General features: G+C 49.7%; 1 protein-coding gene across 6 annotated transcripts in view; it reads right to left on the bottom strand.

Annotated features, from left to right (window-relative positions):
* Nucleotides 1-27,928, bottom strand: part of KIAA1671 (KIAA1671 ortholog) — a 213,786-nt gene that overhangs the window by 131,328 nt on the left and 54,530 nt on the right. For 5 of the 6 annotated variants that reach the window (XR_014826448.1, XM_084994628.1, XM_021073316.2 and 2 more), the window contains exons 2-4: nt 9,180-10,784; nt 7,102-7,189; nt 1,232-4,024 (exon numbers count right to left, since the gene is read on the bottom strand). Coding sequence is in view for 5 of the 6 variants with exons in the window: in XM_084994628.1 (XP_084850754.1) it covers nt 1,232-4,024; nt 7,102-7,189; nt 9,180-10,729 (4,431 nt within the window). In the remaining variant the exon portion in view is untranslated. Of the gene's footprint in view, nt 1-1,231; nt 4,025-7,101; nt 7,190-9,179; nt 10,785-12,391; nt 12,854-27,928 lie in introns of those variants that run through there. The other variant, XM_084994626.1, reaches the window with a different exon arrangement.

The raw sequence follows: 27,928 nt of genomic DNA, 5'->3' as shown, positions 1-27,928 counted from the left end.
CACCTCCACACAAAGATGAAAAGCTTCTGGGGGATGGGCTCCATGCCTCAAATTTCTTTCTTACCTTCATGATCCCTCATTCCATCGAGGGCTTGGGTATCAGGTCAGACCCAAGTGCAAACCTTAGCTAGGCCACTTGATGCTGTGTGACCTGGGAGAAGTTACTGAACCTCTCTGAGCCTCGGTTTTTTCCCACCTGTACAAGATGATTGTACTGCAGCAGAGGTTGGGGGTGCCCTGCCCAACACTCAAGTACATGCCTATGCTGCGTGGGGATCTTTCTCTCCACCACCAGGTGTGGCGCCAGCCAGGTTAGAATGTTAATAGCCTGAGACACAGCAAGGTCACAGGGGAACTTGTGGTCCTCTGGCCCTCGGACAAGACCACCCAGAGGTGACCCATGCTGCTTTCCGGGGGTCTCTGTTGACAGAGAGCCTCAGGTGTCCACATGGCATCTTTACCACCTGCCTTCCCTCCTCTGCCTCACTTCTCCTCCCCACCCCCCCGATCCAATTCCCCTGGGGATCACCTCCTGAAACAACTTGCAAGGGGTCATTTCTGTAAAAACCCAAACCCCAGTCTATAGAAATCCCTAACTTTTGTGGGATTGTCATGAGGCTCATGTAGGATCGCTCATTCGCTCATTCAACAAATATTTCTTGAATGTTTACAAAATATCAAGTGGTGTAATGCTGGATTCTGGGGATACAATAATGAACCTGATGCAACATATTGGAATATAACAGTGCTCAATAAATTATATTTATCATTATCATCATTCTAAGCCAGAGGATTCAGGCTGGTCACCCACAGAGAAGCGGACAAGTGGACAAGTTTTGTTTGACCCACAGAGAAGCGGACAAGTGGACAAGTTTTGTTTGAACTAAACAGCATTTTTCAGCAAGTTGTTCTCATTTCATAATGAGGAGGGGAGGGGATTACACACAAAAATCTGGATCTTTCAGATTCTCCCAATAAATCAGATCTGCCGTCTCAGGACCCCCTTTCTCACTCGTCAAGAACCAGCCAGGACTGAGCAGCAGTTTTCCCCTTCAGATAAGGCACGAGATCTCCATTTGCCACAATCCCCACCACTCCCTAGCGTCTCTCACCCAGCCTGACTCCACTCATTTCCATAACCGCCCGGCCCACATAGGTTCTGAATTTGAGGCTCCTAGCCTGCACGTTTAACCAATGTTTGAAAAAAAGCTGAAAGAGCCTTCATACTCACCTTATGACTCTCTCGATTCCCTGACTCCTGCCGATGAGGCCCCTTCTTGATGTCTTTGGCCTCTGGGCTCTCCCTGGGGAGGCTGGGCCTCCCTTTGGGTGGTTCTCGCCTCCTCTCTCTGGCTTCCTGCATGATGGACAGGCCCTCTTGGATTCTGACTGGGGGGCCTTTCTCTGAGGAGGCCCTCTTGATATCCAGCGGTGACCTTCCACGGTCCTGAAGGTGGTCACCCCACTGGGCCACACTGCCCTCCTCTCCCCTCCCGAAAGATTTCCCTTGGGTCCCTCTCTTCTGGTCAGCGGGGGAGGACTTGGGTGGCACGTTGGCCCTGCCGCCCAGATCCTCCCAGGCAGTGGTGGGCTTTGACTCGGCCACATGATACTGGCACTTGACACTGTGATGTTTACTAGCAGAAGACTTTTTGTCATCCTCAGCTATTCCTGAGCCTTTTTTCCTGGGACCTGAGGGACCAGAAGAGGCCCCTGGGTATTTCTCAGGAGCAGCCAAGTGGGGCAGAGCCCACAGAGGGGGGCTGACCCTGGTGTTCGTGGCTGCCCCCAGGGTCTCTGCCAGCTGCTTGCCTGAGCCAGGAGTGGAACTGGAGTTCGTTTCAACAAAACTGGCTTGTTTCCAGGGACCCTCAGCTTCGGGGCCCTCCTTCAGGCTCTTCCGTCTCCAATCCATTGCACCTTGCTGGCTGGGCCACTCGGGATTCGAGCCGCTGGGCTCGGCAGGCGGACCCCCCATCTGCTCCTGAGCCTCCCTGAGGCCTCCAGCTGGCTGCCTCTGATACTCAGCCATCAGGGCGTCAAGGTCGAGGACACTGGACCTGTAGCCATCCTTGCTTTTACCTGGGAACGTCTCACTAACCACCTCTGTCCTCCTTCTGACCAGGAGATCACCGGCTTTCGGGTGACTTTTGAAAGCCGGGGACATCTGAGGAGCAGTGCTGGGAGACGTTTTGTTTCCACTGTCTCTCCAATCGCTCTGAACACCAATGCCATCTTCCTGTCCCCGACGGATCCATAAAGCGTCAGCATCGGTTACTCTTTCACTGGGAGAACCCAGAATCCTGTCCGCAAGAAATGCCGCTGGATGGTCTGTCGGCCGCAGAGTCTTTGGAAAGCTTGCGCCCTCGTGCTCTCTGCTCTGAGCCCGGTTTTTACTGCCCACGGTCTCTGGCGGCTCTTCACGGGGAAGAGAAACCAAGGTAGGTGTTAAAGGATGAGGAGATAGAGGTGGGGCTATTTTTCTAGAATGTTCTGTCAAGTTTTCAGGCCCGGGCTTAACAATGCTCTTTGCTTTCTGCATGTCAGGAATCTGATACGTCACTGCAAAAAAGGTTGCCTTGGGTTCCACAGATGACTCTTGCTTTGCTGCTGGAACAGCCCGGTCCCGTGATACACCTGGGCTCGCCTGCTGGGTCTCCTCCCGGCTGTGGGACAGCTGGGGTTTTCCTAAGGCACCTACGGTGGGGCTCAAATAATCCATCCGTCTCTGCTCAGCCTTCAAAGCGTGCTCTGGGGCCAGCAGGCTGAATTCATCAAACTTCACGTCGTGGGGTAAAGTCCGCCGTCTCCACCTCTCCAGCCTCTGTTCGCCAGGACTTGCTTTCCGCATCCTGACTTCAGGCTCTGGTGCCCTGGCCAGCCTTGTTTCTCCCTGGGCAACAGACACCGCAAGGGCCCCCTTCTGCACCAATACATCTGCAGGTGGCCGAGCTTGGAAGTCAGAGGCCTCGCCCTTAGCCCTGGAGGGGGGCTCCAGAGGGCCCCGCCAGGGGGACCCCCTCTCTCCCAGCTTGATTCCGGCCCCTTCAGTCCCTCGGTGTTGAGACTCCTGGGCGGCAGCCTGGACAGTCCTGGCAGAGGTGGCCTCAGGGCCCTGTCCCAAGCTTCTCTCTTCGCTGAAAACTGCGGTGGCTTTCTGCCAACTCACAGCCACCCCCCCTGTCCATCTTGGGGACAGGCAATTGCCTCCGAATGTGTCCTTTGGCTCTCGGGGGAACTCAGGCTTTGTTCCACTGACCTCATGCATCCCTCGAGCTTCCCAAATCAAACTGGCCCTGTGGACGGATCCCACCTGGCCTTCCAGCCTGTCCTCGGGGTCAGCAGGGGTCAAGGCAGGGGTGACTTCGTGGGGCAGCGAGAGCCGGGCCCGGCCACTCCGGAGCGTCACTGCCTTCTCTGGTGCCAAGGGGATGGCCTCGCTGTGTGCGCGCTCCCCAACAGCATGCATGATGTCATACCTGGGCTCAACCCTCTCGGACATGGGAGGGTTGTCTGAGAGCTTGAGGAAAGGGTGATTGATGCACTTTTCGCCCAAGGAGGTTCTTGCTGGGAGGGAGGATGTGAGATGCTCTCTGGGCTCAGCGCTGGAGGAGGCGGTCTGCCCAGATTTCTCTGGGTTGGGATCTGCCAACCACTCTTTCTTCTGGTACGTCGTTTGAGCGAAAGAGCTTTTGGATTCCAGGAACCTGGATCTGAGCTCCAAGACGTCAGCCAGGTCCCTGGGGGCTGTGGTCCAGGGACAGCGTCCTGACTGGTCAGCCACAGTGTGTTTCTCCACGTGATGCTCAAACATTGTGGCCCACACAGTTTGGAAGCTTCCGTCGTTTTCTGGAGTGCTGGGGACAGGGCTCGGAGCTCCCGCAGCACTTTCACCCCCACTGCTGCAGGGGGGTCGGTCAGAACTGTCCTTCCGCTCTGCCTGCCGCGATTTCTCCCGGGGCGTCCCAGGCTTCCAGGGGCTTCTTGGGACAGAGGCTCCCTCCACACCACACCCTTCCTTTGGCTGGGGGGAAAAAACAAAAAATCTAATTTAAGTTAAAGGGTTCAAAATGGAAAGGAAGAGGTGGGGTGAATGAAACGGCTGCCTTTAAAATCACAGCAGTGAGGAGTGCCCGTTGGGACTCAGCGGGTTAAAACCTGATGCTGGAGTGCCCGTTGTGGCTCAGTGGTAATGAACCAAACTAGTATCCATGAGGATGTGGGTTTGATCCCTGGCCTCACTCAGTGGGTTAAAGATCCGGCACTGTCGCAAGCTATGGTGCAGGCTTCAACTTCAGCTCCCATTGGACCCCTAGCCCAGAGAACTTCTATATGCCTCAAGCGAGGTTTTTTTTTTTTTAAAAAAAGAAGAAGTCAGACACCAAAGGCCAGATATTATGTGGTTCCACTTACATGGAATATCCAGAAGAGGAATGTCTATAGAGACAGAAAGTAGATTCATGGTTGCCAGGGGCCAGAGGTGGGGAATGGGAAGTGACTGGGTAAGGGATTTCCATTTTGGGGTGATGGTTGTATCACATTGAGAATGTATTTAATGATACTGAATTGTTCATTACAAAGTAGTTATAATGCCAACAGGGCCACAGTTTGCTAATTTCTACTCTACATGATGGAATCCTGTTAAAGACGTCTAAAAATACACTGATTTAAAATTTTGTTTAATATTTATTATACACATTTTGCACAAGTAATATATGTATCCATTTTCATTGTACAGGAATCTAAACAATATAGACAAAGCTCAAATCCTTTTGTGCCCTCCTTGAAATATCCACTCCCCAGGCCCCTTCCTGGATAATGACTGTTATGAATGGGGAGTGGATTCTGAAATTTTCAGAACCACTTTCTCCTTGCACTAGTGTGTGTGTGCACAAGGTTTTTTTTTTTTGCTTTTTCATAGGGCCTCACCTGCAGCATACAGACGTTCCCAGGCCAGGGGTCAAATCGGAGCTGCAGCTGAGGCCTACATCACAGCCCAGCAACTCGGGACCTAAGACTTGTCTGTGACCTACACCACAGCTCAGGGAAACTCTGTCCTTACCCACTGAGTGAGGCCAGGGATCAAACCTGCATCCTCATGGATACTAGTCAGGTTCGTAACCTGCTGAGCCACAATGGGAACTCCCATAAGTTTCTTTAAAAGTGAAATCAGGAGTTCCCGTCGTGGCTCAGTGGCTAATGAGTCCAACTAGAAACCATGAGGTTGCAGTTTCAATCCCTGGCCTTGCTCTGTGGGTTAAGGATCCCACGTTGCTGTGGCTCTGGCATAGGCCGGCAGCTACAGCTCTGTTTAGACCCCTAGCCTGGGAATCTCCATATGCTGCAGGTGCAGCCATAGGAAAAAAAAAAAACAAAAATAAACAAACAAACAAAAAAGTGAAATCATGGGATGCAGTCACTCCACTCCTAGGGATTTACCCAAGAGAAAAGAACACAGAGGTCCCTACAGAGCCTTGCCCACAGATGTCACAGAAGCTTTACTTGCAATGGCCCCAAAGTGGAAACAATCCAAATGTCTATCAAAGGGTAAATGGACAAACCAGCTGTGGGCGAGCTGTACAGTGGAGTACTACTCAGCCATAAAAAGGGTAGGACCACTGCTACACGTGACACCATGATGATGCTCAAAACAATGGTTCTGAGTGAAAAAAGCCAGACTGAAAAAAGAGCACTGGTTCCATTTCTATAAAAGCCTAGAGGAGTTCCCGTCGTGGTGCAGTGGTTAATGAATCTGACCAGGAACCATGAGGTTTTGGGTTCAATCCCTGGCCTTGCTCAGTGGGTTAAGGATCCGGCATTGCCGTGAGCTGTGGTGTAGGTCGCAGACACGGCTCGGATCCAGTGTTGCTGTGGCTCTGGTGTAGGCCGGCGGCTTCAGCTCCAATTAGACCCCTAGCCTGGGAAACTCCATATGCCACGGGTGCGGCCCTAGAAAAGACAAAAAGACAAAAAAAAAAAAAAAGAAAAAGAAAAAGAAAAGAAAAGAAATGTTCATTATCCTTACCATGAGGACAGATCTGACAAGTGTCCCCAGATGTCAGAGCTCACCCGCTTATACACTTTACGTCTAGTTTACTGTATGTCAATTATATCTCAATATAACTGTAGAAAGCATCAACCACAAAGCAGTTATACCTAGCAGTTATTTTATGAGCTTTTTTTAAAAAAAAATTTAAACAGACTAAAGGAAAATACTTTTTCTTTCTTTCTTTTCTGTTTTTTCTCTTTAAGTCCATACCCGCGGCATATGGAAATTCCCAGGCCAAGGGTCAAATTGGAGCTGCAGCCACCGGCCAACACCACAGGATCAGTGTGGCCAGATCCGAGCCATGTCTGTGACCTATGCTGCAGCTTCTGGCAACCCTGGATCCTTGACCCACTGAGCGAGGCCAGGGATTGAACCTGCGTCCTCACAGACACTATGTTGGGTTCTTAACCCACTGAGTCACAACAGGTTAAGAACAAAAAGTAAAAATACTTTTTAAGCAATTTAATTGCTGGTAATTTTTCTCCTTCTTCTGCTCCTAGGTGACAAATCAGGGTGCAGAAAGGAGCAGGGCCCACAATGGGGGGAAACTGAGAGGGTTTTTATCAACATTTTAAAACCTTTATTAATTTCTTAATAAAGCGGACATTCTTACAGAGGGAAATCACGTCCCTCCTCCTATTTACACAGACAAAAATAACTTCCTGATTTTATCTACAAACAGAATGTAACACCAAGGAACAGAGAACCACAGACTACCAGAAGGGACTCTAAAATCCCAACAGTCAAGGAAAAAATGTCAGTATGGTTCCTGACAGGTTTCTGATTCTTTCTGGGTCTTAGAGATCATAAAAGCCCTTTTTCTTTTTCTTTTTTCTTTTTTTTCTTTTCTCTTCTTTTTTGTGGGGGCAGGGCTGCACTCACAGCATGCAAAGTTCTTGGGCGAGGGATTGAACCCATGCCCACAACTGCAGCCTGAGCCACAGCAATAACAACACCAGATCCTTAACCGCTGCACCACCAGGGAACTCCAAAGCCCCTTTTCCAATAAGTATAACCACCCATGAGGACAAAAAGGGTATGCAGCTCCTTACCTTTCCTCTTGGTTCTTTGGGAAGCTCACCACTCAGCTCAGAACACTTCTCATATCTGATTTCGTGGCTTGAAGCTGCACTTGAAAACCTGGCACAGAGATCCAAGTTACTTGCATGTGGCCAGACGCTGTGACTCCCTCCAGCCCACACCCTGGAACTAGCTTGGGAACCCTGGGGTGTTATCAACACCGAGAGCCTCAAAGCAACACCACCTTTGAGAAGGGACATGTCCTTGCCTGTCTCCAAACCTCTCGGGCCCAGTGGAGACAGCCTACCTTAAGCAGAGCATCATTGGGGTGGCAGAAGCCCCAGGCTTAGGGGAGGAGAGCCAGGTGCTAGTCCCAGCCCTGCTGCCTCCCCACTGAGGGAGCTTGGGTTAGGCTTGTGACCTCCACTGAGCCTCTGTCTCTTCATCTATAAAACAGGAATAATGAACACCTCCCCATTGTCTTTCGTAGGGTGGGTAAGAGGCTGCCCACGGCCCTAATAGCTACATGGGGGTGCTTCAAGCAGAGTGAGGATGCCCCAGGAGGGATAATTAATGGCTGCAACCCAGGCATGACAGCAGCCCCACTGCAGACCGTCCTGGGGACTCGGGGCAGAGGGCAGTTGGGGAACGTGTGGGGGCAGTGGCCTGCCTCTGCCTCTCCTGGTGACCTTGGCCCAGTCATGGTTCTTCTTGGGGCCTGTTTCCCCACTCTAAAGGAGAAAAGGGAAAGAGGGGAGCTCTGGAGCTAGAATTTTTCCATCTCTAAAGAGGTCTCTGCTGCGGATGCCTAAAGATTAGCTCAGGGCTGCAAGGGGGTGGTGGCAGGGGGGCGGGGCGTTCTGCAGAAAAGAGACAGCTGAGAGAAATCAAACCACTTAAACTTGACCCACATGCCGGAGTCCAAGGTCTGCCTCCTGGGAGGTGTGAGGCTGTGCATTGTGTTGTTTCCAAACTTGGCACCTCCACTTCCCTATCTGTCAGATGGGAATCACTGGAGGCATGGGGGGGAGATGCTGGGGACACAGGAAGGGAAGGTGTGTGAGGTCCCAGGCATGGGTACCCCTTTCTCTCTTTTCTAAATTCAGGGATTCTCAAGCCTGGCTACATGTGAAAATCACTTGGGAAGCATTTAAAAACCACCAAGTTCTGGGCTCCTCCCCAGACCAACTGAATCAGATTCTAGGGGAGGGGGCCAGCCATCAGTCCTTTTTTTTTCCAGGTCATTCTAAATACTGAAAGCCAATGGTCTAACTCTGGCCGAGATGGCTGACCTGGTTCCCAGGGCCAGGAGGGCAGTCTGCCTGGAGGTCCCGCCCCCTGGAAGCTCCATCCCTGACAAAGTACATCAGTGGCACGCATATCATTAGTGAGCTGGTGGACACAGCTGGTGGCATCTCCCTGTTGTAGCAGAGAAGCCACTTGTGGAAAAACAAAGGAGCAGCGGGTGTCAGAGGTCAGGCCAAGCTGAGAACATCCCTAAGAACCAATAGGATTAACCATATCATCTGGAGTCCTGAAGGCTTCCCGTGGGCTGAGGCTCTGCCTTAATCCTTTACGGTGAGTCGCAGCATCTTTTCCATTGTGGAGATGAAGAGGCCAAGGCTCAAGGGGGAAAGCGTCTCCCCCAGCTTATCCTGGCCCATCTGACTTTGGTTTGCGGGCCATTCATGGAGGTGTAGGCCACTTATCAAGTGTCCTCGGACTTTAGGAAAGGAAAGCTTAGCTATGGAGGCAGGCTGGGCTGGAATTACACTGGGCTCCAGACTTCCTCATGGTACTTTGCCTTTCCTTTCCACATCTGTGAAATGGGTGCGATACCTTATCCCCGCAAAGTGCAAAGAGAGGAAAGGACGAGGAAATGGAGCTCCCGTTCCACTGCCAGCACGCACAGGACAGCTGCCCTTCCTCTCCACACCTCAGCTTCCTCATCTGAGAAACGGGGGCTAATGCCACTCCTTCTCAGGGCTGAGGGGGTGTAGGGGGCCTAGCATGGAGCCTGAGGCCCTGCAGTTTCCTGTCCTGAGGGCTCTCGGGTGGGAGGCTGAGGCTCTTGGGGGCTGGGGGATGCCCTTGGGAGAGTCCCACTTACAGTTTGGTCAAATCCGCGGACAGTGGCCGCGCCGGGACCGCCTTCCTCCTCATCTCTGGCTTTGCTTCCACGTTCTCGGCGGCCCAGCCTTTGATCCGCTCCTGGACACTCACACCTGCTTTCTCTGGCTCAGGAGCAGCCGGTGGGGACTCAGGGGTGGCTGGTGGGGGTTCGGACCCCGCTGCAGAGATGCCCTCCTCCCCAAAGAGGCTGACGCGCTTCTTCACACTGCCCCTGGGGATCTGCTCTTCCCCTGCTCGGGTTTCCCCCGCAGCCCCTCTGCTCTTGATCTCAGCGACTTCTCGGCCTTTCCCAGGCCTGGGCGAAGGGGGCTCAGGGGCCTTGGGCGCCTTCTCCAACTCCCTGTCCAGCCTGGCTTTCTCGTCCCTGAGATTCAGGTCATCTGTGGGGGTGACTGTGGGCGAGCCCCCGGCGGTGTGGAGGCTCCCCAACTCCGCCTGCTTGTAGGGTGTCTTCTCCTTCCGTTCCTGGAGCTTCTTGGCCACCTGCAGGAAGTCGGAATCCAGCTCGTGAAGGGGGGCCTCTGCTTTGGCCAAACACTCCCCGTCCACTTTGGGGTCCGAGTCGGGCCTTTGGGGCCCCCGTCGCTGGGCGGGGGACCCCGCGGTGGCCTCATCCACCACCTTCCTCGGCAAGGCCTCTCTGCTCTCGAACCGGGCTGTGAGGTCCATGGACAGAGGCCTGGGCTTCCTCACCCACGTCTTCTCAGGAGGGGTTGGGGGCACCTTCCCAGCTGCGGCTGCCCCCCCTGGGCCTGGCTTCTGAGGCTGAATGGACTCGATGAAAATGGCCGACACGGGCCTTCTCTTCAGGCGTGGCCTGGGCTCCAGAGCCGGGCTGCTCGTGTCCTCCACACTGCTGGCCTTTGACAGAGGCTCCTTTAGGTTTGCCTCTTCTTGGGTGGCCGCCGGCCTTGTGTCCTGAGACAGGGAGGCTGGGCGGGGAAGGGTCCCCGCAGGCTTTCGGGCGGGCAGGGCAGGCTTGGTGGCCACCTCAGGCTGGGAAGCGGAGGGCAGCCCCTGGGACCCACCTGCCTTGGCCTCCTGACCGCCCTGGCTGACCCCCTTCCCCAGGGTGGGGCCAGCTCTGGTGGTTTCAAAGAGGATCACAGTGTTGGAGCTGGACCGCAGAACCGCGGCCTTTTGGAACAGGGACGAGCTTCTCAGGCCGTCCCCACCCCCCACCTCCTGCCCCACCAAGCCGGGCATCTTCTCCTCCAGACCCTCTGCAGCCACGTCCTGGGAGAGCCCCCCGGTAGGAGATGGTCTGGCCGGGCTGGGCCGCGAGGATGTCACGTCCAAGGCCTTCTCCTTGCAGAAGGGCTTGGGGGCAAGCCTCGGCAGAGGGAGCAGGCGGACCGGGCTCCTGAGAGGGCTTTTTCCTTCCAAGAGCAGCGTTGAGGGGGCCCCGGAGGGGTCGCTGGCCTGGCGGAAGTAGGTCCGAGTCAGGGTCTCCTCCTTGGAGAGCTCAGCCAGGCCTGGCACTCCCGAAAGAGAACTTATGGAGCCGACCTCCACCCGCGTCACCATGGTTACCGTTGCAGATCCATGGGGAAGATGAGCGTCAGAAATGGAGAAGCAGCCACTAAAAACAATGCAAAAGTAAATTTAAGATTCAGTCAGTGCCTGGGGTGAAGCAGAGGGATTGGGGGCATCGGGATCAAGAAACAACAGCTCTCCCCCTGACTTCGCCGGGCAAGTCTGGGCAGCGCCTCCACTGCCCAGCTCTGGGTAAGGGCAGTGGACTAAATGGCCCATTCTGAAGTTCGTTCTGGCTCAGAGGATATGGAAAAGGTGCCGACATTCTCTGGAGCTTTCCCGACCCTGCGAATCTCAAGGCCAGCTTTCGGTGTAAGAAGTCATGATCTCTGCTCTGCAGGTATGGAAACCAGCTCAGAGAGGACAAGTAACCAGCCTGCAGTCACTCAGAGAGTAAGAGGCAAAGCTGGGATGCAAACCCAGGTCCAACTCCAAACTCACCACACAGTCCCAGCATAAGCCCCAGTGAGATCCTGTAGCCACAGTCTTTTCCTATTTCAGAGCCTGCCCATATCAGGCTGATCTTATCTTTGTCACAACCAAGCACAGAGAGGGTAGGTGACCAGCCCCAGCTCACACAGCTCACCAAAGGCAGTGTTCCCAAGGTCACAAAATTGGTCAGTGACCTCGAACTCAAGCCCCTTGGGTCATCCCTCATCCCTCCTCATCCCAGTCCTTTGAGAAGCCTTAAAAAAAAAAATCCTCATTTTCCCACTCCACCTGCTGTCATTTGCTTGCCTTTGGGTTCTTTTTCGTTGAACACCTATTTTATGCTGGCTGCCTTCATAGTCTCAGCGAGAAGCATAACAGCGAATAGCGAGAGTTCACCAGGAGTAAATAAGCCAAATCACATCCTCCTTAGAACCCGGAGAGGTGATTATCAGTGTCCATTTTGCAGTGGTTCAGGCAGGGATTATCATTAGCTCCCGTATATATAAAGATGAAAGGAAAAGGCCCAGAGAGGTCCCCAGACTTGCCTGTGATCACACAGCAGAAACCTGATCTCAAGTCCCAGACCCATTAGCTCTGCCTTTTTAACAATGATGTCTTATTCCTTTCTGGTCTTAAAAAGTGCCAGGCAAGTTGCCATTCTTGATTTGTCCCTGACTCTAACCCCACCTTCATGCCAGTGAGCTCATTCCCTACAGAATTGCCCCCAGCCTAGCCCTGTCTAGATGGGCTAAAAGTAGAAGGTATTTTAGTTCAGTGAAAGCTTCCTGCTTCCCTTCCTGGGGCCCCACAGTGCTGCCCCCAGCTCTGACTCACTCAGCAGCCGGCAGGAAAGAAAGGCAGACAGATTTTGATATTTTCTCTTCCTTAGATGCTCGATGGTGCTAAACAGATTCCTTCTCCCCCAAGCGGAGAACGCTGTCTAGACAGGGTTAGAGGCAGAAGAAAGGGACAGAAATGCAGAATCGGAGAAGAGAGAGGAATCTGCAATGACCGAGGGGCAGAGATCTAAGGCACATAGGGTCCTGCCCCCAATCAGGACGGTTCATCCTTAGAGCCAGCCTCTCAGAACCCTGCTCGGGGACACAGATGGAGCCCAGACATGAGACACAGGACAAGAACAGGATTCAAAGGACAGAGAGAAAATCCCCTGGCAGAACCCACGGGCACCCCGCACCGCCTGGACACTCCAGTCCCGCTTACCCGAGCTGGCAGGTCCTGACTGCCAGAGAGAGGCAGCGGTATCACGTCTCACCGTCTCATCGAGAACGGGGCTGTCCGCTCACTCCTGTGGCAGAAGCCGGCGGGGGAGGGGAGGCTCGTCCCCGCGGGCTGAGTTTCAAGCGGGTCTGGGGAGATGCAGGGCGACAGCCTTGGTTCGGGAGTTCCAGCAGTATGTGCACAGACGGTGCAAAAGCTTTTGAGCTCCAACTGCCTCTGCTGGCATCTCCTCCAGCTTGTAAAACTCATGCTCCTATCGGCTTTTTGGTATTGTAGCCTTACATACACACGTGGGCACCAAGGGGGCCGAGTCCACGGTAAGTGCTCAATAAAAGCACCCCCCCCCCGCCCCGTTTCCTCTGGTACGTTTCTACTGAATATCTACCATGTGCCAAGGATGAGTATGAAACATCCCTTGCATTCAGGGTACTCAGAGTCTTGTGTGAGAAACACACATACAATTACAACACCAGGCAATGAACATCATGGTTTATAAAGAGGGATGTGGGAGCACAGCAAGGCAGGAAGGATTAACAGCCTAGAATTGGGAGTGGTGGTCCCGGAAGATTCAGAGCAGCTTAGAGCAGGTAAACCCTGAACACTCAAGGAGTTGGCTAAGTTTGGGAGGGGTTTCTCCAGGTTCGCCAGCTGGGCAGCATTTGGGCATTGCATCTCTTGGAGGTCCTCACAGCCTCCTGAGAGCCTTTGTACATGCTCTGCCTGCTCTCTGGGTTACCCTGTAGTTCCACAGACACAGGCCCACCCCAGACATCACAGTTCAGACACAGTCGCCGCCCCCCCAACTTCAACCTAGCACAATCTCCCTGTTGCATGTCCAGAGACCCCCCAGACACTCGGCCCATCTGACCCATCACAACTACATAGTTACCCTTAATAGTGCATGATCCTCCACTTCATATCAGTGGTAAGTCCCCAGAGGGTACTCTGAGTCCCCAGTCGCCAACACAATCCCTGGCCCGGCAGATGGTAGCACCAAACGCATCATTATTGAGAGAATAAATAAAATGAATGAAGAAAGGTCCTCCAGTCCGTGTTCCCCACCCTTCTAAGATACTGAATACGTAAGTGTAGGTTTCATGACACTAAGCAGCCCAGCAGAAGATGAGTTCGTTCTCCGGCTCTGGGAGGCTCAGGTATGGCCATAGGTCCATTGGTACTGAATGACAGATCCAAAGAGCTATGAAGAGCTCAGCTGGAAACTCAACTAGCATCCCACCAAGAGGTCCCCCCAGTTTCACCTGGCCACAGGGAGGCGCTCTACTGCCTGGGAGAGGGCACTGTCAGACACCTGCTGTGACCACTTTAACCCCACCCTGTCACACCAGCTCATCTGCCCAAAGGTGGAAGGAACAAATGCTTCTCTGTACAGCTCTTCCTGGGAAGAACCACCAAGAGCACTGCTGCTGAATCGGAATCCACAGGTCACAGATGTTGCCCCACTTTGGGCTTCCCGAACCCATCTCAGTGGCCATACTGCAGGGAAGGAAAAAGGGAGAAACAAGAGAAAAGACTTTTGATCTGCACCTCTCTTAACCAGAACGGTGTCTCTTTTATCTGTAATCTCCTTCCTATCTTGGGCTTCCTCTCAAGTTTCCATTTAAAATGCCAGGCAAATGCCTGGGGTATAAATATGGTTGCAAGAATGAATCCATGAATGAATCCATCAATCAACGAACAAAGGGGGAAAAAAGAGTTTTTAAACCCTCAACGCAGATGCTAAATAATATTCTCAAGTCTTTCCCAAACCTAGAAATCCATGATTCTCTGATTTTCTTCTCACCTCTTGTAAAAATACAAGGAAATGGGTTGAAATATAGACTTTAAAACCTTACTTGAAATGCATCACATATGCTATGCTTAATTTAAGAGATGTTAGTCTCTCCCAAAACATTTCAGAAGCCCACTCACACAGAGGACAGATGCTGTTTTTTCTTGGGATGGCCTCGCTCATTCCTTTGAAATATATTAGCACGATGGCCAGACCCAGGTAAACAAGAGTTCCCTGGAGAAATCGGGGACACCGCGTATGAGCCATGTCTGGTTTTATCTACGAATCCTCATGGAGGTCGGCATGGGGGGTGGATGGGGAGCCAGGCCGAGCTGGGAGGCCAGGAGGCTGCGATGGACCAGGAGGCAGAGGATGCGGGAGTGGCGGTGGAGGTAGTGAAGGGTGTACCTCTAATGTCGCTGAAAATGCCAAGTCCACAGGCTCCATCTCCCTGAACTGATGTGCCAGGCTTGAAAATCCCATTTCCTGCCATTTCAGGTACAGAAAACCATGTTCCTGGGAACTGAGTCACTGAGACCGAGCGTCGCTGCCAGTAGACAGGAGCGTTCAAGAGCATCCATTCCTCCATCCTTCCGACCTTCCTTCTACAGATCCAGCTCCGAGCTGGATGCTGAGGGCATGGCCACAAAGCGCATAGGCTCCCCAGGGAATCCGAGAGAAACTCACGGGGACAAGGCAGGAGAGGCGCTTCCATTCAGAACCCAATAGTTTGGCAGCTTCTCTCTCAGATTCAGAGGCGTTGATTCATTCTAACAGCTGTTGCCGGTCTTTCATAATTACACCCCTGAGTCCGATCTGGGAGCCTCACAGTCATTCCACGCAGCCGTCTCTGGGTGCCGTTTCCTGGGAATGCCACCATCTGGTGGGGGGTGAGGCAGTCCTGACACCTTCCAGCATCTTCCGGGATGTGACCGGGCTCCCGGACCGGCAAATCCATCCTGAGTAGCTCACCGTGCGAAGGGCCAAGTGCACACCCAGGGCGTCCCCACCCCCCAGAAGAGCAGGGCTGCAGTAAATGCATGAGCTTAGTCCACCCACAGGCCCTGGATAGAGTGGGCCTAGGGTCTAATGTGGCTGGAGAACAGGCATCTGCTCCTCTCCATTCCCCTGGCTGCATCCCTAGCTCATTCACTCATTCATCCATTCCAATACACAATTACTGAGCACCCACCATGTATCAGGCTCTGGGGACACAGCAGTGTACAAGACATGTAGAAAGTCCTATTCCCATGGAGCGGACGATCATGAAGATGGGAACAGACAAAAAGCAACATAAATAAGCAAGACACGGAGTTCCCGTCGTGGCGCAGTGGTTAACGAATCCGACTAGGAACCATGAGGTTGCGGGTTCGGTCCCTGCCCTTGCTCAGTGGGTTAACGATCCGGCGTTGCCATGAGCTGTGGTGTAGGTTGCAGACACGGCTCGGATCCCGAGTTGCTGTGGCTCTGGCGTAGGCCGGTGGCTACAGCTCCAACTGGACCCCTAGCCTGGGAACCTCCATATGCCGCGGGAGCGGCCCAAAGAAATAGCAAAAGACAAAAAAAAAAAAAAAAAAAAAAAAAAAAAGCAAGACACATAGAATGTTAGGTGAGTGACTTTCCCTGCTAGTGCCCCCTCCCATCTGTTCTAGCCATAGCCAGAGTGATTCTCCAATAAGCAGGGGTCACCATGTCACCCCCATGCTCAAAGCCCACCTGGGTCTCCCAGCGCCTTCTGAATAAGATTAAACTCCTTCCCTGAGGCCTGGCAGGATCTGGATCCTCTTCATCTCTCCAGCTTTAGTCTCATGATTGACCATCTGCCCTTCCATCTGTCTGTCTGTCTGTCTCTCACACTCACTCACATATTTACTTTAGCACATGAATAGGTCACAAGATGGGCTATGCTTGTCCTCGCCTTCACGCCTCTACACTGCCATTTTCTACCGCCTGGCTAATCTCTACGCATTGCCCAATTCTTGGCTCCAAGCAGCTACTTCCTCCAGGAAGCCTTCCCAGATGCCCCACGGCAGGTTCAGGTGCCTCCTCTCTGCTCTGATGTCTAACTCCCAGAGCATCTCTCTAGCCCAGCACTCATCCTACATGGGGTGACTGCCTCTGTTTCCTGCATAAACTGGGAGCTCCTGGCCAGGAGGATCCTAGGTCTGCTTCACAGCTATATCCCCAGGATCTGATGCCGTACTGGACATAAAGTCAGTATGCAAAAAAATACCTCAAGGGAGGGCATCCCTGAGAGAATAAATTAATAATCTCCAGGGCAGGCATGGGTGTGGAAAACCTGACATGCACATCTACTCCCAGGGACAATGTACGTTATGAAAGCAGTTTGGCAATATTAACTTTCAACTAATATTTTTTGAGACCCCATCAAGACTCAGGCACTGGGAGTTCCTGTTGAGGTGCAGCGGAAACAAATCTCATTAGGAACCATGAGGTTGCGGGTTCGATCTCTGGCCTCATGCAATGGGTTAAGGATCCAGAGTTGCTGTGAGCTATGGTCTAGGTCACAGACGGGGCTCGGATCCTGAATTGCTGTGGCTATGGTGTAGGCCAGCAGCTATAGCTCTGATTCAACCCCTAGCCCGGGAACTTCCATATGATATGGGTGCGGCCCTAAAAAGCCACAAAAAAAAAAAGACTCAGGCACTGTACAAAGTGACTTGGTGCACCTTCTGCCTTCTTGCATTTTATATTCTCAACAACCTTGTGCTTTTCAAATTATCACCACCATTCTACACATGAGGAAAATGAGCCACATCGCATGCTATGGAGGGGCAAATCTTCTGACTGTGACTCAAGTGTCCCCCCGCCCCATATACTTCATTCTCAAAACATTCATTTATTTTTGACTCAGTAATCCTACTTCTGAAAATGCATCCTACACAAGAGAAAACCATATACGCAAGATGTCCTCTACAGTGCTATCCATCCAAGTACAGCAATAACACACCCTGGATTTAGGGTGATAACCTTATGTGGAACACAAACAAACAAACAAACAGAATTCATGAGCCATTTGAAATGTCACAAGAGTTGCAACGTCAGCGGGTAGACCAGATCTCCAGTTCCCAGGCTGCTCAGAATGGCAGGAAAATACTTTCACACCAAATGGCCTGAGTTTGTGATCACAAAAAACTGTTGCCATGATTATGATGGTAAAAACCTAGAAATAATCCCAATTCTTCGCAAAAGGTGAAAGCATCTCAGCCGCTTGTAAGGCGCTCTCGTGCATCCCTTGAAAGTGAGGGTTTGCGGGGTCGGGTCGGGGGGCCAGTTTGTGCAGGAAAGTGGAAAAAGCTAATAAGGACCTTGTTGGAGGGAAGGGTGGCAGATGGGCTAGCTATCTTTTTGTACACATGGTCAAGGTCTGGAAGAAAAAAAGGACAGATGAAAAAAAATAGTGTCAGGGTCCTGGGGTGGAATTGTTTTTATTTTTATTTTATTATTATTATTGTTTGCTTTTTAAGGCTGCACCCTAAAAAGCAGCATATGGAGGTTCCCAGGCTAGGAACTGAATCAGAGCCATAGCTGCTGGCCTATACCACAGCCACAGTAACGCAGGATCCGAGCCGCGTCAGTGACCTACACCACAGCTCACGGCAACACCAGATCCTTAACCCACTGAGTGAGGCCAGGGATTGAACCCACTCATGGATGCTAGTCAGATTCTTTAACTGCTGAGCCATGACAGGAACTCCAGAAACTGTTTTTGAATTTGAAATTTCCTTTTTTTTTTTTTTTTTTCATTTTACAACGGTACCTGTGGCATATAGAAGTTTCTGGGCTAGGGGTCAAATCGGAGCTGTAGCTGCTGGCCTACGCTACAGCCACAGAAACGCCAGATCCAAGCCATGTCTGCGACCTACACCACAGCTTGTGGCAATGCTGGATCCTTAACCCACTGACCGAGGCCAGGGATCGAACCCACAACCTCATGGACACTCTGTTGGGTTCTTAACCCGCTAAGCCACTCCAAAATCCCTTTTCATTTTGAGATTCTTTTCTGTTACCATGAATGTTGTCTGTGCCAACAGATTTCTTTCTGGGCCACAATACCGGAAGTTTCCCCCTGAGCTAAGCTCTTCCCATCAGTTCAAAATGTAGAACTTCCGACCCACTTTCGGAGCTTTCAAAAGCTGAGAATAATACTTATCCAAAGATAAGTATTTTTTATGAAGTACATACCGGGTGCCAGCAGCTGTGCACAGTAGTTTACAAGGATGACCTCATTTCAACAATACAGAGAAGCCTATCTTATACATGAAGCCCATATTACAGATGAGGAAACAGAAGCTGGAGGAGTAAATGGACCTGCCCATGGGCGGAGGGAGTTACCCTGGTTCACCCTCCCTCCGCATAAGACTTCTTCCAAAGTCAACACGGGCTTAACTAGAACAAGAGCTTTTTATGAGGTTCAAATGTAAAGGATGCTCCACAGCCACTAGAATGGCTGTCATCCAAAAAACAGAAACAAGTGTTAGTGAGAATGTGGAAAAACCAGAGCCCTTATGCACCGTTGGTGGGAATACAGAATGGTGTTATTGCCCAGGAAAACAGTAGGGCAGGTCCTCAGAAATTCAAAGCAGACTTACCACATGATCCAGCAACCCCAATCCTAGGTATATATATATTCCAAAGAACTCAGAGCAGGGACTCGAACAGGTACTTGCACACCGATGTCCAAAGCAACGTTGTTCACAATCGTCAAAAGGTGGACGCGACTCAAATGTCTATCAGTGGACGAAGGGATAAACCAAATGTGGTCCATCCATACAACAGAATATTTCTCAGTCTCAAAAGAAGGGGAATTCTGGCACATACAACACGGATGAACCTTGAGGACATCATGCTCAGCGAAATACACAAAAGGACAAATGCTATATGATGCCACCTGTATGAGGTTTCTAGAGTAGTCAGATTAAGAGACAGAAGTAGAATGGTGGTTGCCAGGGGCTGAAGGGTGGAAGGAATGGGCTTTATTGTTTAATGAGGACAGAGTTTCAGTGGGAGATGATAAAAAAAATTCTGGAGATGGACGTTGGCGAGGGTTGAATCACAATGGGAACATAGTTAATGCTGAACGACACACTTCAAGATGATAGAGAGTTCCCTGGTGGCTCAGCAGGTTAAAGATCCAGTTTTGTTACTGTGGTGGCTTGGGTTGCTGCTGTGGAGCAGCTCTGGTCCCTGGCCTAGGAATTTCCACATGCCATGGGTGCGGCCAAAATAAATAAAGATGATACATTTTGTGCTGTGCAGATTTTACCAGAATTAAAAAGGGGGGGGCACAAGAAACTAAAAACAAATATATAAAGGAAACCTAATGCTTAAGCTCTCATTACCATGTGACTCAGCTCATGGGGACTCATGTCCTTTAGGCAAATCTCGATGAAAAGCTCTCATGGTCCACACGGGCCTCTGCCCCCCATCCCCACCAGGAATGCAGTGGGAAGCAAAGGAGACCCCATTCCTGATTACGATGGACAACACAGTCTAGTAGAGGAGGAAGAAATTAAATATCATAAAAATCGGGGGAAGGGGGGTACCCTGAGGGGGGCAGAAAGTAAGGCTCTAAAAGCCCAAGTCAGTTCGGGCAAGAAATGCTGCAAAATTGGGTTGTGATGATCACTGTACAACTATAAATGTAATAAAATTCATTGAGTAATTTTTAAAAAGGGAAAAAAAGAAAGCCCAAAGTAGGATTAGTCAGGGATGCCTTCCTGGAAGAGGTGACATCTCATCTGAGACTGGTAGGAGTCTGCAAGCAGAGGAGGAGGCTGGAGCCAGGAGAGAAGACGGCATGTGCAAAGGCCCAATGGTTTGGGAAAAACACAGTCATAGGGGATGAGCCTGTTCATTTACCCTCCTTGGGGCAGTGCAGGGCTATCTTGGTAAAAAGTCTGAGAGACACAGCTTTCTAAAACCTGTGCGCTTTTGCTAACATGAGTCAGAGTCGTACTGGACAGTTCCAAACACTGGTCCAAGAGGCACAACTGGGTGATTTTAGTCAAGGTGATCACAGATCCTGGTTTCCCCTAGGTTTGGATGATATGTTATTCCACCATCCTACTAAAAAAAAAAAAAAAAAAAAAAAAAATGTGGTATAAATCACACAACGTGAAATTCAGCATTTCAACCCTTTCAAAGTGTGCAAGCCGTGGCATTTAGTATATTCACACCACTGTACCCCTGTCACTGCCATCTAGCTCCAAAACATTTTCATCACCCCAAAGGAAACCCCATGCCCTTTATGTCGTCACTCCCCACTCCCCTGTCCCAGGCTCTGGCAACAACTGCTCTGCTTTCTGTCTCTCTGGAGTGGCCATTTCTGGATATTTCAGAGAAATGGAATCAGCCAGTATGTCTCTCACCCTAGTTTTGGCCTCGGTTCCTCCACCAACTTGCAAAAGCCCCTTGCCAGTTTCTGCAGTTCTGATTTGGCGCATCCCCAGGACTTATCAGGTCTGCGTTATGAAATTTTTCTCTTCCGTGGCTCATCCCTGTGGAGCCCAACTTTCTGGATTCTGAGATGCATGTTCCATGTCCCCTGGTTCCCCAAGATTCTTGCTGAACAAGCTGGTGCTCAATAAAGGATTGTTGCAGAACTCAATCAAATTCTCATTCCCCGTTCACAGAAGTAGTGAGAGAGCTAGGTTTCCTACTGAGTGTGTGTGATTTCTGTTAGAACCACCTTAACAAGTGTAGCTTTGAATTCTGTGTCAATTTCAAGCTGTCATGCATTAGAGTTCAGCACGGCTCACCTTCCAGACTCTGGAATCCAGAGGAACAGCTGGAGGGGGCTTTTCCCCAGCTGGACCCAGACTACCAGATATGGGGAGGACACATTCACAGCCGCAGAAAGGGTTTTGTGGTTTACAGAAAGGATATGGGAAATGCCGGCTTCAACAGTGGTGAACTAATGTCCTTCTGGCAAGACTTAGGAGCCTTTGGTGAGTCAAATGACTTTTAGATACACCAAAGCATAATCCAAACTGCTTCACCCCCATACCCCCGTCCAGGTGCAACTGCTGATCTGGAGAAAGAATGGTACAAGTGACTTTTATGCCTTTATTTAAACATCCGCCTTTTCAACTTTCATTGGCTCGTTCCTTCCTCCTATTTGTGCTATTTTTGGCCTGGCCACAGCAATCACTGAAACCATTAATCAAGCAGCTTTTTTGGTTTGTTTGTTTTTCACTGGATCAAGGATGGGCAAACTACAGTCTGTGAGCCACAGGCAGCCCACTGCCTGTTCTTGTAAATAAAGTTTTATTGGGACACAGACACACCCCCTCATTTACATGTTAACCTGTGGCTTCATCCAAGGTATGGAGACAGGACTGAGTGGGTGCCATGGAGGGCAAATGTCCCAGAAAGCCTAAAATATTTACACTCTGGCCCTTTACAGAAAGCACTGCTCTAGACAGTAGAGAATTCAGTCCCCTGAAAGACTGGACTTCCCCAAGGATGTGACATTCCCTCTTTAAAATAGCCAGAGATCTCACGCTTTTCTGGCAGAGACCTACCTCTTTACTAGAGCTCTTCAGGCTCTCTGTGATAATGACAGAAAAATCCAAAACTACAGATGCACAAAATATTTTGTTTTGTTTTGTTTTGCTTTGCTTTTTAGGGCCGCACCTGCAGCATAAGGAAATTCCCAGGTTAGGGGTCAAATCGGAGCTGAGCTGCTGGGCCTATGCCACAGCCACAACAATGCCAGATCTAAGCCGCATCTGAGACCTATACCACACACAGCTCACGGCAACACCGGATCCTTAACCCACAGAGTGAGGCCAGGGATCAAACCTGCATCCTCATGGATACTAGTCAGGTTCCTTACCACTGAGCCACAACGGAAACTCCTCAGATGCACAAAATGTTTTTAGTAATCCTAAACCCAACCATCCAGAGCCAACAGCCATTATCAGCATTTTGATGTCCATCAATCTAGCCCTTTCCAGTAATAAATGGAACCAAGGAGTTCCCTCGTGGCTCAGTGGGTTAAGGATTCGGTGTTGTCACTGCTGTGGCTGTGGTTACAATTGAGGCTCAGGTTCCATCCCTGGGCCAGGAACTTGTACATGCTGCAGGCGTGGCCAAAAAAATTTAAAAATTAAATAAAATGGAATCGGGTCATATGTACTATTGACCAACTTGTTTTTGGTATTGTTGCTGCTGTTTAATTTCAAAATATGTCATAAACACCTTTCACATCAATAGCTGCATGACATTTACAGCTGCTTCTCCTGCTTGGGGTACTCCATGACATGGAAATCTCATCAGAAGATAACCTACCCCCCACTACTGTATCCTTAGGGGGCTTCAGTTGATGACTATTAAAACCAACACTGCAGAGTTCCCGTCATGGCGCAGCGGAAACGAATCTGGGTAGGAACCATGGGGTTGCAGGTTCAACCCCTGGACTTGCTCAGTGGGTTAAGGATCCAGTGTTGCCAAGAACTGTGGTGTAGGTCACATACACGGCTCGGATCTGGCATCGCTGTGGCTGTGGAGGGGGCTGGCAGCTACAGCTCTGACTAGACCCCTAGCCTGGGAAGCTCCAAAAAAACAAAAAACAAACAAACAAAAAACACCACAAAAACACTGCAACGAACACACACACATGCAATGACTTTCTAAGATAAATTCTGCCTAGGTGTGGGCTGGCTGGTTCAAAGGGTGTACACCTTTTTATTTTAGAGCTTTTGATTTATGCAGGATGGACCTTCACACCTAAGGGAGACTCATTCCCTGCTGGCTTAATCCCAAACTTAGGAGGCCAGAGTTCTTAACCTCTGCCCTGGGGCAGAGCCAATAAAGATGTCTAATGAGCAGTAAAGCAGGGCCCCTGGCTGGCTGTGTGCTCACTGGGAGCTTTACTGGTTCTCCTTTATGGCCAGACTATGGCTCACTTGAGTGTAAAGTTTGCAAGGGCAATTAGAATGACTCCCAGGGAGAGGTGCGTCTGGGCCCAGCCCAGGGGCTGTGTCCGGCCTGGCGGTGGAAAGGGGAGCAGGAAGGAAGCCCCACCCCGGAAATGATGTTCACAGCAAAGGAAACTCAAACCTCAGAGCTCAGTTCACTGTGACGCACATGGCACAATACTGGACTCAGGAAAATGTGACCACAATATGCTGTCTCTGTGGGGACCCTGAGAGGTGCATATTGCATTTCAGAAAAAGAAAGAAATAATAACACCCTCCGAATACAAGTTGATTTCTGGAGGAACTGGCTGATTTTGGCCCCAGAGCTGCCTTATGCTCCAACACAAACCCTGAGAAGGGCTGCTCATGTTGCTCTCCAGCTCCAAAATAAATGGCATCCACCTTCTATTACCTTGAGCAAGGTATTCAAGACCCCCACCCGCATCCCTCGCCAAAACTAACTAACCTGGTCTAGACCACAGGTCCTGCCTGCACTCCCAGATTCCCCAAGCGATCCCATGACCTGAGTATCTTTTTCATTTATTTCTTCTCCACGGAGAGTGCTTTACCCATAGCACAATCTCCATTTGCCCAAATTCCACCCATCTTTTTGGAACAGTTTAAAGGACACCTCTTCCAGGAAGCCCACGCTGATTTCCTAAGCCAAAGTGACTTCCAATCTTCCTTGGTGATTTACTTGATCATCATGCCTTGTATCAAAGATAAGCCTAAGGGTCTCCTGCTTGCAGGATTTACAGATTCCCTCCCCAGCCCACCCAGGACATAGACACTTCCGCCTCTGGGTTCCCTTCCCTGCATCTTCTTGATGCCTGGCACAGAGAAGGCATCAAGGAGAGTGCTGGTTCCCCAGAGGTGGGAGGTAGCCCATGGGACATAAGATGGTCTTTGGTGACACTTAGGATGTTTTGATATCTGAGCACAGCATGAAACTTCTGTGAATGACATTCGGTGAAAATTGTTTCCTTTCTGATTCCCAAGGGCGCCTCCCCCTAAAGCCCCTGAGACCATCTCCGCTTGGTGCCACCATGGCTTCAACACCTACAGAATCCGATAATCTTCCAGTTGAAGAAAGAGGAAATAGCCCCAGGATCAGACCATCAGCTGCAGCAGTAGATTTTAAAATCAAGTTTTAGGAGTTCCCTGGTGATCTGGCAGTGAGGATTCGGCGCTTTCACTGCTGTGGCCTGGGTTCAATCCCTGATCTGGGAACTGAGAATCCATATCAAGTGGCTGCATGCCATGGCCAAAAAAAAAAAAAAAAAAAAAAAAAAAAAAATTCTAAATAGAGTAAAATTTTATTTTCTTTGTATTTAATTTTACTGTTATTTTCCATTTAAGACAAGAGACGCTGCTTTGCAAGTTATAACAGAGATTTATGTAAAGGTTCTTTGCAAATTTTGTTTAACTTTCAGAAACGTGAATAGTTTAAAAATAATGATGCAGGGGTTATGTGGAAATGGCAAAGGGCATGAGACTGGAATTCACCAGTAAACTGGAAAACACATGGCACTGGAGTCAAAAACAGGCAGATGCAGCTTGTGGTGCTCCCTCCTTATCTTCCTGCCCGGATCAAAGATGTGATGCCTGGAGCCAAGGCAACCATATTGGGACTAAGGGATCACAAGTGATACTTTAGGGCTAATGGCATGGGAAAAGACCTTGATGACACAGCTGAACCACTGCACTAACTGAACGGTTCTCTGGATTTTTACTGTTGTTATTGTTATGAAAAAAAATAACAAGGTACTGTTTAAGCCATCATTAGCTAAGGTTTCTGTTATATGAAGGCAAAAGCATTCCTAACAGACACAGGGAGTTTGGCACAAACGGTTAAGTGGATAAATGTCTTCTAAGTAAACACAGTAAAGGTAGTGCTTTTAACGAACCACTTTACCTTTGAAAGCTCACTTTCTTCATGGGCAAACTAAGTTCAATGGTACCTACCTCAAAGGATTCTGAGGATTAAAGGAGGTGGTGCATGTAAAACACCCATGTATACTTGGAACATAGTAGCTTTCTGCAAAAGGACAATAAAAGCATGAGCAACTAAATAAACCTACAGAACATGAAGGCTGATGGAAGGGTTGCAGGTTGGTGGTACTTTTTTTTTTTTGATAGATTTAAAGGAGTAGCTCTCTGATGAGGGAATTTGGGAGAGACAGTGATTCAGGGGACTCCATCCTTAACCTCAAACTGTACCCCAATTGCACAAGTGGATAGAGGGGAAGAAAGCACAATCAATCAGCTAAAGGCTTGCCTATGACCCAATACCAGCCTGTCATCTACACAAGCCCTGATTAAAATCAGGGGGAAGTGCCAAAGAATGTAGACACCAAAGAGCAGCCCCCCAAAACCAGGTGCAAGAAAAGCCTGAAAGGATGGTCAAGCCTGAACTGGCATCCCAAGGATCTAAAAAGTCTTGGGTCCATCCTTGGCTGCTGCACCCACCCCACCCCACCCCCCTACCAGCCCAGCCCATCTGGGTGCCGCCCATGGCAATAAACCTGCAGTGCTGGCTGACGCACCCTCTCCTGGTTTTCCCAGGAGGATAACTGTGTTTCCCACACCCTTCAGGCCACCAGCTTCCCAGAACCCCTGTAAACCTGTCAGGGCCTGGTGCTTCCAGCCTCGGGGCATGACAGACAGGCCCTGCTCCTGGCACAGAACCCGGGCCTCCTTGGAGCTGAAGAAATGTTCTTAGCCCGGCTGCCGAAAAGAGAACCTAGTGGACCAACCCGAGTTTCTTCAATTACTTTGTCCTCCAAACTATTAAGTGCTGCGCTCTGGCAAGCCTTGGTATTAATAGTTACCATCATGAGATCAGTAACACTAATTGAGCACTGAATTTGTGCCAAACATTAAATGAATTTCCCCACTTAATCCACCCTCTGAGGTGGGACGTGTGATGAGGTCCACTTGATGGATGAGGACCACGAGGCCAAGGGAGGTTTAGCGATTTGCCCACGGGGCAGAGCCAGGATTTGAACTCAGGCAGCCTCATTCCCAATCCCACTTTGTTAATCCCTGTGGCGTCAATAGTTACTGGGTTAAGTGCTACCCTCGGGCTGGGTGCCGTGCCAAGGGCTCTCTACCTGTGTAATTTCTGTTAATCTCTCCATTGACCTTTTGGGGCTGATGGTGCGGAAAGTTCTAGCTGGCAGCGCTGTGCAATCCCAATACACAGATGTGTAAACAGAGGCTCCGAGAGAGAGGGGGTCACAAAGGTGGGAAGGGACAAGCTGCCACTCAGTCTCCGGATCTTCTAGCTTCATCCTCAGGCTTCTCAACAGGAATTACCCACCCACTTGAAGAGTCATGAACTTTAGTTTTAGCATTGCCGAGAAAAGTTTATTTTAACCTTGCTGTCCCTCTGCCTTAAAAGCAGGGAGAGGCTAGGTAGGCAGAGCTGAGCCTCGGTTAATGAAAGGTTCTGCTTCACAGAGGTTGCAGCCACTCATTACGGGCACAGAGCACTTGTGATTTAAACTGAGGGATGCCACGTGTCCAAGTGATCACCAGTGTCCCTTTGACCCCCAAATCCATCATCTTTATCAGCTGGCATAGAGCACTAAGGAAGCCTCTATCTAGGGGGCCAGAATTACACCATCAATACATGAGGCTAAAACAGTGCAATTTTGAAGGTAACATTTGCCACTTATAAGGATACAAATGCCTCCCTGAGGGATATACAAGTCACTTATAAGCACAATCAAATCTTCTACACTTTTAGCTAGAGATAGTTACAAACAGCTTCAGGAGAAAAAAAATACAATTAAAAATGTTTTACTCCTGGGCATATATGCAGAGAAAACTCTAATTCAAAAAGAAAAAAACCAAAAAGATACACGCACCCCAATGTTCATTGCAACACTATTTACAATAGTCGAGACATGGAAATCACCTAAGTGTCCATCAACAGATGAATGGATAAAGAAGATGTGGAACATATATACACAATGGAATATTACTCAGCCATAAAAAAGAAACAATGCCATTTGCAGCAACATAGACAGATCTCGAGATTATCACACTAAGCGAAGTAAATCAGACGGAGAAAAACAAATAGGACATCACTCATATGTGGAATCTAAAAAAAAGATACAAATTAACTTATTTACAATCAGAAACAGACTCACTGAGACAGAAAACAAACTTATGGTTACCCAAGGGGAAAAGGGGAGAGGGATAAATTAGGAGTTTGGGATTAACAGACACGCACTACTACATATAAAATAGATAAACAACAAGAACCTACTGTATGGCAAAGGGAACTATACACAATATCTTGTATCTATAATGGAGAAGGATGTAAAAAAGAATATATATATATACACATCTACACATAAATATATATATGTGTGCATGTATATATATCTCAATCACTCTGCCTATACCTGAAACTAACACAAAAGTGTAAATCAACTATATTTCAACAATTTTTTTAAAAAACTGGAGAAATAAGAAAAAACATAATACTAATTTTGTAAAGATTTCAATTCATTCCCTGGGGGTGGTGGCAGGAAAATGGGTGAACTGAGGAATAGAGATGGGAGGGAGATTTCTCACCATCTGCATTTTGGTAACTTTGCATCTTGAGCCTTGTGAATGAATTACCTGGCCAAATAAATAAGTAAAAGTTAATTATAAAATGTCTAGGTACGCTATGGACCACACAGACCCCATATCTTGTCACTGACAGAGACACATGGGTGATATATAAATGCGACTACATGGCTGCTTAGACAAAGTAGTGGAAGAATAGAC

This window comes from Sus scrofa, chromosome 14, assembly GCF_054392235.1.
Source record: "Sus scrofa isolate SSC_HxYL_T2T_F1_AM1 chromosome 14, Sscrofa_HxYL_maternal_Yorkshire_Landrace_v2.0, whole genome shotgun sequence".
Taxonomy (NCBI): domain Eukaryota; kingdom Metazoa; phylum Chordata; class Mammalia; order Artiodactyla; family Suidae; genus Sus; species Sus scrofa.
This window is presented reverse-complemented; position numbering and strand designations above follow the sequence as displayed.